The sequence below is a fragment of the Dermochelys coriacea genome, chromosome 23, assembly GCF_009764565.3.
Source record: "Dermochelys coriacea isolate rDerCor1 chromosome 23, rDerCor1.pri.v4, whole genome shotgun sequence".
Taxonomy (NCBI): Eukaryota; Metazoa; Chordata; order Testudines; family Dermochelyidae; genus Dermochelys; species Dermochelys coriacea.
In genome coordinates, this window is record NC_050090.1 from 12844271 (window position 1) to 12856328 (window position 12058).

Here is a 12058-nt window from a genome sequence, read left to right on the forward strand (position 1 = left end):
CATGGTTCTGACCCATTTATTGGACACAGGCAGCTGCAGGCCGGCACCGTTAGTTCTTGTGGCCCCGGCTGGCACGGCGGCCCCGGGCCCGCTCGAACTTCCGCCCCTTGGAGCGCACGTAGGGCCTGCGGGGAGGGGGGAAGAAGGGTTAGCAGGATGCCCACAGGCGCTGCTCCCCCGGCCCAGCTTCCTCCCATGCCAGGGATTCCCCCCCACCTGCTCTCCAGGGGCAGAAGGCCCAGGGAGCACCCCACAGTGAGGTGCCTGCAGGAGCTGGGCACATGGCCAGTGATGGCTCCAGGAGCAGGTTGTTTTGAGACACGACCCAACGCATTAGCGGGGCTGGTCACGGGGCTCTACTGTCTCTGGGAGTCCTAGCCCCAACCACCAGACCACCACCCCACATAGCCAGGGAGAGAACCCAGGAGGCCTGACCCCCACAAGCCACAGGAACATGATCCACTCTGGGGATATCCCTCTATTACCCGGATTTCTCCCCACCCAGGGCTCATGCTCAGCCTAGCTGGGCCAGGCACCCCCAGGCTAGGCACAGGAAGTGGGACCCAGAGCAGGGGCTCAGTGGGGTGGGAGGGGGTTTGCACTCACTTGGTGTGACTGTGGGGGGTGCCGGGGGCCTTGCCAAAGTGCCGGTACACCTCGCGTCCCTTCCTGGGCCCTGGGGGGGAGACAGAGTTGCATCAACAGTGACAACCTCGCATAGGGGTGCAGACACCCCTCTGGCTCAGGGACAGCGCAGGGAGGGCTACTCCAGGCACCAGCCCCCAAGGGCAGCCTGGGCCCTATGCAGAGCTTGGGGGCCAGCAACTCCATGTGCCAGATGGTCAGGGCCCTGTTCTGCACCAGGATCCCCCACACAGCTGTGCCCGAGGCTGGGCAGGGTACATCTCGACTTTAGTGAGGCTTTTGATACTGTCTCGCAGACCTTCTCATCAACGAACTAGGGAAATCCAACCTAGATGGAGCTGCTATGAGGTGGGGGCCTAACTGGTTGGAAAACCCTCCCCAGAGGGTAGTTATCAGCGGTTCAGTCAGGCTGGAAGGGCCTAACGAGTGGGGTCCCGCAGGGATCAGTTCTGGGTCCCATTCTGTTCAGTTATCTTCATCAACGATTTAGGTAATAGCCTAGAGGGGAAACTTCTAAAGTTTGTGGACAATACCAAGCTGCTTTGGAGGTTAGGATTAAAATTGAAAGGGATCTGGACAAACGGGAGAAATGGTCTGAAGTAAACAGGATGAAATTCAATCAGGACAAATGCAAAGCGCTCCACTTAGGAAGGACCAGTCAGTGGCACGAATACAGAATGGGAAAGGATGGCCTCGGAAGGAGTACCACGGAAAGGGATCTGGGGGTCAGAGTGGATCACAAGTGAAATATGAGTCAACACTAACGCTGTTGCAAAAACAACAAACATCATTCTGGGCTGTATTAGCAGGAGTGTAAAGTGATTCTTCCGCTCTGCTCCGCGCTGATTAGGTCTCAGCTGGAGCGTGGTGTCCAGTTCTGGGTGCCACATTTCAGGAAAGATGTGGAGGAATTGGAGAAAGTCCACAGAAAAACAACAAAAATAAAGGTCTAGAAAACATGAGCTGCGAGGGAAGATGGAAGAAATTGGTTTAGTCTGGAGAAGAGAAGACAGAGGGGACGTGATAACAGTTTTCAAGTTTATAAAAGGTGGTTACAAGGAAGAGGGAGAGAAATTGTTCTCGTTAACCTGTGAGGTTAGGACCAGAAGCAATGGGCTTAAATTGCAGCAAGTGGGGGTTAGGTTGGACAGTGCGGAAAACTTCCTAACTGTCAGTGGTTAAGCACTGGAATAAGTTGCCCAGGGAGGTTGTGGAATCTCCATCACTGGGGATTTTTAAGAGCAGGTGGGACAAACCCCGGTCAGGGATGGTCTAGATAATCCGTAGTCCTGCCATGTGTGCAGGAGACTGGACTAGATGCCCTCTCGCGGTCCCTTCCAGTTCTATGATTCTGTGTAGAGCCCCTCGTTTGGGGTGGGGCGTGGGTGCTGGTCATAGAGGGACCTCTCCCCCATTACTGGGATGCGGCCACCTCTGGGGTGGGGCACAGATATTTAGGGACCCCATGCCCAGTGCTGGGATACGGCCGCTCTGGGGTGAGACGCGAGTACTGGGTATACAGGGACCTCTCGCCCAGTGCTGGGACACAGCCGCTCTGGGGTGGGGCAGGTCAATTTCAACAGCACTAACAGTGCTGGCCCCAATGACCCACTTTGTTCAAACGGGCTGCCCAGGGACAGCACCCCCTGCTGAGCCACATCCCTGCAGCCCAGCTGGCCCCAGCTGCCTGTTGCAGGTTGTGTGGGGCAGGGCCAGTGCCCGGCCCAGCAGAGGGCACGGGAGGACTCACCTGAGAGCAGCACGGTGCCCTGGCCCTTGGGGGCTGCCATGGCCAGCTGGTCAAAGGTCATGATCTGACCCCCCGCCTTCAGGATGCGACTGCGGGCTCCTTGGGTCACCCGCAGGGCACAGACCTGGCAGGAGAGATGGGTCAGTGACAGCCCCAGTGCTGGCCCCCAGCCCTCCCGCTCTCACCACTAGCCCCCACTCCCCTCCAGAGCCAGGAGAGAACCCAAGAGTCCTGGCTCCCAACTCGTTGGGGTGGGGACCCCGCAGCACCCAGCTTCACCTTCAGCTTGGGGATGTTGTGGATGCGGATGTCATCGGTGATGGTTCCCACCACCACGGCCGTCTTGTTATCCCGCCCTGGGAGCTTCATCTTGCGGATCTGGGGAAGGAAGGGGGCAGAGGATCAGTGAGACCCCCCCCCCCGACTCTGGGCAGCGCAGCACCCCGGGACATGGCCCTCCCAGGACACGCTGTCAGGATCTCCAGGGTACAGAGATGCAGGCAGGAGGAGACCCCAGGAGTCCAGATGTCAAGTCAAATGGAAAAGTACAGGGGCACTGAGGGCCGGGTTGAGGGGCACCAGCAGAGCTGAGGTGTGGCCACAGGGCTGGGATGAGGGGCACGGGGAGAGCCCAGGGCCGGGCCAGCAGGGGGCCGGGGGTGGGGCCGTGGGGCACAGGCCAGGCCGGGGGTCCCCCCCATCCCCACTTACCATGCGGGAGAGGGCGAGCGGCGGGCGGTTGGTGCGGCTCATGAAGAGGCGTTTCAGGACGACCTTGTTGAAGCGGGAGCTGGTGCGGCGCGCCAGGAAGCGGTACAGCTGGGGGGACACGGCCATCAGGGGGAGCCCTTGCCCCCCCGCCCCGTGGGCACCATGGGGAAACTGAGGCAATGACAGGCTCTCCTGGCGGTGCTTACACAGGTCACATTAGACAGTGGCAGAGCCAGTCACAGAACCCAGGTGTCCTGCCTCCCAAGAGTCCTCGCTCCCAGCTCCTCCCCCCACTCCCTTCCCTGAGCTGTGGGGAGAACCCAGGCGTCCTGGCCCCCTGCAGACCCCCGCGGGGGGGGGGGGGGGGGGGGGCGTTACCTTGACCAGCAGGCGCAGGTAGATGTCCTGGCTCTTGGGCTCCGTGCGGCGAACCTTGCGGTCCTTGTTGTGTCGGATATCGACACCCTGGGGGGGACAGATGCTGTCAGGGCCCCCGCCTCAGTGTCCTCCCCGCCAGACTCCCCAAGCTATGGGTCTGAGGGGTGCCCCAACTCTCCCACACACCCAGTACCCTGTAAGTCACCCCATCCCCTGCTGCTGCTACCCCAAGAGCCACTGCTCCCAGGCAAATTAGAACCCCCCCACCCAGGGTGCACACAGCAGCTCCCCCATGGCCTGTCTCCCCAAGCTCCTCATGCCCCCCAATCCCCAGGTCCTCCCTTCCTCACCCTGCCCCTTACAGGGTTACCCTCAAACAGCCCACCCTCCCACCCCCCTCTCAGACCATGTACCCTACAGTATCTCCCACACGGAGTGGCCCCGATACCAGCATGCCCTCCCCACTGCATGTCACCACTGCCCTTGATCCCTGGGTACCCTGCTCCCACACTCGGTGCCCCCCGGGGTGGGGGCTCCCCCCCACACCCAGTAACTCCTATGCCTTCTGCTCCACAGGTCCCCCAACCCCCACAGCACCCCACTTGGTGCTCCATGTCCCTCACCTACCCTTACAGGAGGCCTCTTTTCCCAGCCTCTGCACAGGGTGCCCCGCATACCCTCCTCCACCCCCCCCCACTGGGAGCCCCCCACCCGTGCTGGGTGCCTCGCATACCCCCCTCCACTCCTCCCCACTGGGAGCCCCCCACCCGTGCTGGTTGCCCCGCATACCCCCCTCCACCCCTCCCCACTGGGAGCCCCCCACCCGTGCTGGTTGCCCCGCATACCCCCCTCCACCCCTCCCCACTGGGAGCCCCCCACCCGTGCTGGTTGCCCCGCATACCCCCCTCCACCCCTCCCCACTGGGAGCCCCCCACCCGTGCTGGTTGCCCCGCATACCCTCCTCCACGCCCCCCCACTGGGAGCCCCCCACCCGTGCTGGTTGCCCCGCATACCCCCCTCCACCCCTCCCCACTGGGAGCCCCCCACCCGTGCTGGGTGCCCCGCATACCCTCCTCCACCCCCCCGAATGCCCCCCGTCTCCCTCCCCGTACAGGGTACCTCCACCACAGCAAGGTACCCCCCCAATCTCACATGCCATCCCCCAGCTGCCCCCGGCCAGGAGCCCCCCCAGCACTCTGCCCCCCGGCATGTGCGTGGGAGGCCCCGCCGACGGAGGGCCCCCCCCCATCCATTCAGGGCGATCCGGCCACCCGGGGCCCCGCCTCGGCCCCCCGCAGCCCCAGACCCGGACTCGGCGCCCCGCTCCCGGCGGATGGCAGCGGATTCCCCCGCGCCCCCCAGGCTTACCATGACGGCGTCAGCGGCGGCTCGGCCCGGGAAGGAAGGAGGCGGGGCCGCGCGGGGGCTGATGGGAGCGGGCGCTCCGCTCTATGGCAGCGCTGCGGCCAGACGTCCGACGCTCCGGCCGGCGGACTCGATGGTGCTGGAGGACTCCGAGCTATGAGAGAGCAGCTGATAGAGTTTATGGAGCCCAGTCTTCGGGTCGGGTGGTGAGGGGAGTTCTCACAGAGATGGGGGCTAGACTAGGCAGGGGAGACTGGAGCAGAACAGAATTGGCTACTGGAGTTAACTAGAGCACAATATAACATGGTCACTAGACTGGAATAGAGCAGAACGGATCCGAATTTGGTGACTGGACAGACTAGGCTAGCCGGACTAGACTAGTTTGGACACTAGGCTAGACCAGAGTGACTGCGTCTCAGATCCACGGGGAATTCGGACGTGGTGCAATTTCGTTTTCTCCCTCAAGTGGAAATCTCACCTATTTGGGTGAAATAATTCATCCTCCCAAGTTGCTTCCTTTCGGCCTCATGGACACCTTTCTATTGTGTTGCCTTTCACGGAGAGCATCAAAGTCCAAAGGAAGCGGCCAAAAGGAAACCTTTGGCCCATACTGGAAGGAAACGCTTGCTGCTGAAGACATTGACACGTGCCTGCGTTTTGATGTTACCAGATCAGCATTTTCCAATGGAAACCTTCTTCCATCTGGATTCAGAGTAACAGCCGTGTTAGTCTGTATCTGCAAAAAGAAAAGGAGTACTTGTGGCACCTTAGAGACTAACAAATTTATTAGAGCATAAGCTTTCGTGAGCTACAGCTCACTTCATCGGATGCATTCAGTGGTATCTGATGAAGTGAGCTGTAGCTCACGAAAGCTTATGCTCACATAAATTTGTTAGTCTCTAAGGTGCTACAAGTACTCCTTTTCTTCTTCTGTCCGTTCATTTTCAAGTCTCTCTAGTTGCCATTAATATGCAGTTACTTGTACATTTGAATCTGCGGGGGTAGGAGGAGGGGAGGAATTGGTTACCACACAGGTGGGACAAAAAATCATTCTACCAATATAGGAAGAAGCATCCGATGAAGTGAGCTGTAGCTCACGAAAGCTTATACTCTAATAAATTTGTTAGTCTCTAAGGTGCCACAAGTACTCCTTTTCTTTTTGCGAATACAGACTAACACGGCTGCTACTCTGAAACCTAGAATAATATTGTGTGTCTCATTATTAAAAATAATAAATAGAGTATGATGGAAGCATTTAAGTATGCAAATAATCAATAAGAATAGAATTATTATTAATTTGTCACATAATAAACTTAAACTGCTGTAGGCGCTTAGATTGTGAGCTCTTGGGTGGCACTATATTAACACCTGTTAGAAATAATAATGTACAGTGCCTCGTGCAAGGTCCTAGGGTCCTAGGTGTTACCATAATACCCCTAATAAACAATGTACAGCGCCTAGCACAATGGGATTCCAGCTCCGCATTTCCCCTACTAAATATGGCCGCCATATGCATTAGCTGTTATGGAGGGAGAAGCAATTTCCTTTGCCAAGATGGCCGTCATGCCCGTCTGATTTCTATGGGAGGGCTGGGAATAAAGGCAGGTCCCAGTTCCCAGAACAAAGATGGCAGCCCCACTCCGTCCGTTCATACAGAGAGGGAAGCTATCTCCCTTGCCCATACTCAAAATGGCCGCCACACTCCATTGAATCGCAGGGAGGAGGGTGGAGCGAGTTCTTTACGCCCACAACAAAGATGGCCGACACAAGGGGCTTTCGGAGAGAAGGCGAAACCGGCAGGGCTGGTGCTGCCCACCACAAATGTGGCCGCCGTCTGGGCCGGGGGTGGAGGTCGAGCGCCCTGATTGGTGGGACGGGAAGGGGACAGCTCTGTGATTGGCTGGATCCAGCCCCTCCCTCTATTTATGGGGCCGGCTTGCGCCTGCTGGAAGCACTTCCTGGAGAGAGGCAGGGAGGCAGGGTCTGGTGGCAGGGGGCACAGAGGGAAGGAGGAAGGGCCAGGGCCAGGGCCAGGGCCAGCACCTGCTGCCGGGGGCAGGGGGATGGTGGCAGGTGGCAGCCTTGCGGTGGGGCCCATTTCCCAGCCCCCTTGCCCTGTAGTGCGGGGCCAGGCTGCTTCCTGCCTGCGTCCCTAGCTGGGGGGGGGGTCCGAGCAGGGTCTGGATCGGTTGCAACCCCCCCATTTCCCCAGGCCCAATTTCTGGGCGGGAGTGGAAAGAAACTTTCAAAGTGTCTGAAAATCCCAGCGACTCCTGGCTTCCTCCTGCCTAGCCGGGGCCCCCCCACCCCCAGGTGCACGCAGACATTGGGGAGGGGGGAGAGGGCTGGACCCAACTCAGCTCCCCCCTCCCCGGTTGGCCCCTGGGGAGGGGAAAGGCTAAAGCCGGCTTCTGGATCCCTGCGGGCCCTTCCCCCTGCTGAGCCGCTTAGTCAGGCTGGCTCTCATTCCTTGGCTGCTTGAGATTCCCCAAGATTCCTGCCCCGGGGCGCTCCCCTTGTAGATGGGGCGTCACAGGGTGTGAAGATCCCGCCGCAGTCCAGGCAAGCCAGAGGCAGCAGAGCAGACTGGGGTTTGGGTCTGGAAATTTCTCCTAGTGGGTTAGTTGTTCCCTGGCCCGGTGCCAGTCCACCCCACCCAGGAGCAGGCCATGTCCTAGTGGCTGTTTGGTCTGGGTTTGGGCGGGGCAAGGTGGGGTGGGGACCTAGGGGAGAGTTGATGGTGCTGGAAGGACCCACCTGAGGTGCAGCTTAGGCCGGGTGGGCCACGGCACCGCCGGGAAGATGAACCTCTCCCTGGGCCCGTACGGCAAGGGCGCGGAGACACTGCTGCACGGGGAGTTTGGAGCTTACCCCTCCAAGGGCTCCCGCTACGCCCTCAGCCTGACCCAGATGGCGCTGCATATCCAGCGGCTGGTGCCCAAGCCGGAGACAGACCAGCGCACCGTGGTGCCCTTGGCCGAGGTGGTGGGCTGCCACACGCTGCGCAGTCGGGCGCCGACCGACCAGGCGGCGTACTTCTCGGTCTACGCCTACCCGCTGAAGAAGAGGAAGGTGGCCGTGGGGTTGGGGCGTGGGCGGCAGAGGGCGGCACGGACCTTCCAAGTGGACGGGGCTGACGACTACGAGAAGAACCAAGCGGTGGCGGAGAAATGGGCGGCTGCTATCAAGTGCCTGGTGGTGGGCATCCCTGTCTCCAGCGAAACAGGTAAGGCTGCCCCTGTGCTGTCTGCCCTGCTTTCCTCCCAGAACTGGGGTGAGAACCCAGGCACCCTGGCTCCCAGTCCCCACCCATGTCGCCCTAACCCCTAGACAGCACTCCCAAAGCTAGAAATAGAACCCAGGAGTCCTGGCTCCCAGCCCCTCTGCTCTAACCACTACACCCCAGTCCCCTCCCAGAGCTGGGGAGAGAACCCAGGCGTCCTGGAACCCGAGACTAAGTTCTCTCCAGTTTGACCCACCGTAACCATAACAAAACAGATGCTGTTGCGGAGACCCAGAGATGATTCCGTCCGGGGCCCAGAGATGGGACGTCAGCCCCCCTGAGATGTTTCACTGTCCCAGCCCTGAATGTGTGCCCGGGACAGGAGGCTGCAGCCAGTGATGGCTCCGTGATCTCAGCTGCTGGAGATCCCCGAAACCAGACCCAGTGAAGAGGGGCCCGCTGCTCTGCCAGCCTCCTCTGGCTTTGCCTGCCAACAGCCCGTGGGGCAGGGGGGTTACAGTTACCAGGATGGGGGCCCGGACGTCTGGGTTCTCTCCCTGGCCCTGGGAGGAAAGGGAGGGTCTGGTGGTTAGAGCGGAGAGAGGCGGGGGGCTGGGCAGCAGAATGCTTGGGTTCTCTCCCTGGCCCTGGGAGAGGGGTCCAGCCCCTAGAGTATGGGGCAGCTGGGAGACAGGCTATCTGGATTGTGTGTGCCCGCAGGTGGGGCTGGGGACCCAGTGCTTGGGGCACAGCTGGTGACGCCTCGGTTCGGGGAACTAAGGCTGGGTGCGGCCCTGTCCTTTCCTTGTCCTGGGCCGGGATCCAGGGGCAAGGCCAGGCTGGGCTCCTTTGTCTCTGGCAGCCTGGCCAAAGGTCGATGGATTGTCTTGAAGGTGGGGCTGTCGGATTCCTTGTTCTCTGCCCCCCCCAGGCTCCCCTGGGGGCCCCAATCTCTTCCCCCCCCCTTTGGTCTAACCCCTCCCACATCAGGAGCCCTCAAGAAGCTTCCCAAACCCCGGGGGTCAGGATCCCTCCTGCCAGGACTCAGGGTTACCTTGGGCAGTGGCTCCCCACCTCTCTGCACCTGCTGAGGGATTGTGGGGGCCTGAAGGCAGATCTGGGCTGGGCGGCAGATGCCATGGATGGGGGCTTGCTGGCATGGCGGTTGGCTCCAGGGGGTGCCTAGGGACGGAGTGGTGGGGCTGGGGCAGTGGTGTCCGTGGGGTATGCATGGGTGCAGCGGAGGAGGGGGAGGTGTGTGAATGGGGCTGGTTGGTTGTGGGACATGCGGGCATTGGGTGTATGCAGGGATATCAGTGCTGCCTCTCTGGGCCAGGGACCTTGCAGAACCTGCCCCACTATCAGCCCTGGGTGTAAAGTGCAGCCGTCTCTGCCTGGTACGATAACCGATAACCGGGGAACTTTTGACTTGGAGTGAGGAGCATCCAACCACTAGATCACACTCCCCTCCCAGAGCCAGGGAGAGAACCCAGTGGGCAGATGCTAGGAAATAGATGAGTGTTTGCGTGCCCCAGCGTTCCTTCTGCAGTATGTGTGGTGGTGGTTCTGGGTTAATCTTTCCTCCCTGTACATCCTCTGGGCTCATTATCTACTTCCCTCACCCTGCTGGTCCCGTGGTAAGGGCAGGGGTGCCCTGGCTGCTTGGAATAGGGCAGGGCACTCTCCCCTGGCAGTCTATGTTGGACCCAGTACCCCAGTGTGGCACGAGGGAGTGCTATGCAGCCTGGAGTGAGGTTGGGGGCTCAGTAGAGGGCACTTTTCCTGTGCCCCACACCGGAAGGGCTGCATCTCCATGCCAGGCAAGGGGTCCATGTATAACCAGCGCCTGTGTCCCACCCCAGAGGGGTTGCATCCCAGTGCTGCGCAATGCATCCCTGTATAATGAGCTGCCATGTTCCACCCTCCTGCCACTGTCACGCTGGCTCGGAAGCTCAGGGCAGATCAGTCTAAGCGTCTCTGAATTGTCCTGGGTTTCTCATTACATGACCCGACCGTGTTGCAGCTCGGCGGCCTGGCTGGCCGTTCGCCGCACCGCCTGGCTGTGGTCGGCCTGGCATCCTTCAGCAGTCAGTGCCTCGCTCTGTGTCTGCCACCTATGGGGGTTTGCTCTGTGGCTCGTTCCTTCCAATGAACGCGCCAGAGATGTGTCGATCGCATGTGGTCGGGGCGCTCTACAGCTGGAGTTCGCCATCCTTTTTCTCCGTTGTGAACGTGATCGCCCGGTTCTAGACTTGGCAGCTCTCTGAGTGACGTCTGGCATAGAAGTGTCCATAGGCTCTTTGAGCCTTTGTATCCGACTTGGCGACTCCCTTCATAGATTCTTTTCCAAAGCTGGATCTGGAGCTCTGAGTTGTCGTGCCATCCGGAGCTGTGCAAGACTGTGGCCGGCAGCCACTATCGGTGTCAATCTGTAACTCAGAAGAGCGAAGGATGCGTCTTACCTGCTGTGGGATTTTTCTTGGCTCTCTGATTTGCTCAGCTTCTCCATTCACTTACAAGTAAGGTGGACTACTAGTGATGTGATCAAAATGACTGAAATCCAACTGTGGTGAATTGCGGCCTGTTGTTTTCTACTAGATCTCCTTTCCAACATCGAATATCAAATTCTCCAAGTTCTTCCTGTTGTGGCTGCGACCAAGAAGGTCGTTGGTCTTTGATCCTGTGCACTCTGAACGCAAAGCTGTTGTCTCCGTAAGTCGGTTCTGCGATGAGCCGGTCCAGGCTGCCCTCCGGGGCAAGTCATGGCTGCGTGAGGTGACTTTGGCTCTGGTTGGGGTCGAAGGCGATTGTAAGTCTTGCCACGAATATTCAGTTTTGCTCTCCAGGCAGGCTGTTTGGTATCACACGTGATCGATCCCAGAACGATGTCTCATCTGGATTGTCTGTAATACGAGTCCCCGCTCAGACCATGTGGGTGTGGCAAACTGCTGCAAAATGTCCAAATTTTGTGCATTTATTAAAGCATGTGCCTTCGGCTGGAAGTGTGTCTCTTGGGATATGAATTTTCCGCAACTTGTGCATTTAGGCTGTCAGACTTTGGCGTTTGACCCTTTCGCCTGGGAAATTTCTCTCCTTGCCTCCAAGGTTTCATGGCAATGATTTGTCCTGCCACATCCAAACAGCTGCTAAGCTGGTTTCTGGCTTTTCAGGTTTGGCCAGCTACCCTCCCCATTGCTGGGGTTTGCTGTTTGACCAAAGTTAAGTCTGGCTTTAATTGTAACTGCCATGCACCCAACACCCAGTCTAGCTCCGGTGTTTTCATGTTGCCAGTCAATGCATGCAGAGCTCTTTTGAAACCGGCAGCCTTTCCCCCTGCTCCTTGAGCTCTCTGCTGGACACCTGCTGTTCCATAAGCCACGGTTCTCTGCGGCATAAAGTAGGCACCAAAAATCGGCAGCACCCTTGTCTTGTCAGCCTAGCGACAGGCTTCAGGGAAGTCATGTACTGATTGGCTCGGAACCAAAGAAGCGCCCCGCAGATTGTCCCTCTCCTTGGGGAGCTTTGCCAATGGGTGGGCTAGCGAAGCTGAGAGATTCAGGAGCTTTGAGGCGAGATGGGGTGATTGGAGCCTGTGGCCTCTCTGTATGTGGTTTTTTGGTTTTATTTTGTTTTTGTTTTTAAAAACGCTTCCTGGCTGCAGCATTTGTTACTTTGGCGTTTCCATGTCTCCCCTCTGGCTCACTCCTGGCAGTCCGGTGCGTGCACCATGGGTACAGGAAGTGGTGGGGCTGCTAGCACGGCAGGCTTCCGTATCGGATCTGGACAGAGTACAGGGCTTCCCTCGCCCGGATCTTCTGTCAACCTTTAATGTGCTGCCGGGGGGAAGGGCAGGGACAGCTGAGGTTAGTTCCGGCGAGGTGTGTGATGCCCGTGGGCATCTGGTGGCTCAGCAATTCGGCATTCATTACAATCCCAGCCCCCGCGCTCCACCTCAGAGGCAGCCGCATCTCCGCGCCGGGCGAGGA

At 59.2% G+C, this 12058-nt stretch overlaps 3 protein-coding genes across 4 annotated transcripts in view; 1 reads left to right on the forward strand and 2 right to left on the reverse strand.

The window, feature by feature from the left end:
- Positions 1-5002, reverse strand: RPL18 (ribosomal protein L18). The gene is made up of 7 exons (XM_038381197.2): positions 4853-5002; positions 3485-3571; positions 3107-3214; positions 2675-2773; positions 2396-2519; positions 607-676; positions 1-125 (listed from the first exon to the last, which is right to left on the reverse strand). Exons 1-7 carry the CDS (start codon positions 4853-4855, stop codon positions 50-52), a joined length of 567 nt encoding a protein of 188 aa, XP_038237125.1. The 5' UTR covers positions 4856-5002; the 3' UTR covers positions 1-49.
- LOC119846918 (D-box binding PAR bZIP transcription factor) overlaps positions 3130-12058 on the reverse strand; it is a 24983-nt gene continuing 16054 nt past the window's right edge. The window contains exon 5 of the mRNA XM_038381161.2: positions 3130-3387. The gene's annotated coding sequence lies outside the window, so the exon portion shown is untranslated. The remainder of the gene's footprint in view (positions 3388-12058) is intronic.
- SPHK2 (sphingosine kinase 2) overlaps positions 6586-12058 on the forward strand; it is a 9927-nt gene continuing 4454 nt past the window's right edge. Inside the window, exon 1 of one of the 2 annotated variants that reach the window (XM_038381129.2) lies at positions 6586-8075. In XM_038381129.2, the coding sequence (XP_038237057.1) occupies positions 7652-8075 (424 nt within the window). In that variant the 5' untranslated portion in view covers positions 6586-7651. The remainder of the gene's footprint in view (positions 8076-12058) is intronic. The other variant, XM_038381128.2, reaches the window with a different exon arrangement.

What these genes read in the sequence shown, in the direction of transcription:
- RPL18 (XM_038381197.2), bottom strand. An exon ending in CGCTCGCCCTCTCCCGCATG is followed by an intron (nt 2,774 to 3,106) that starts GTAAGTGGGGAT and finishes TTCCTTCCCCAG; the next exon opens with ATCCGCAAGATGAAGCTCCC. An exon ending in ACAACATCCCCAAGCTGAAG is followed by an intron (nt 2,520 to 2,674) that starts GTGAAGCTGGGT and finishes CTCTCCTGCCAG; the next exon opens with GTCTGTGCCCTGCGGGTGAC.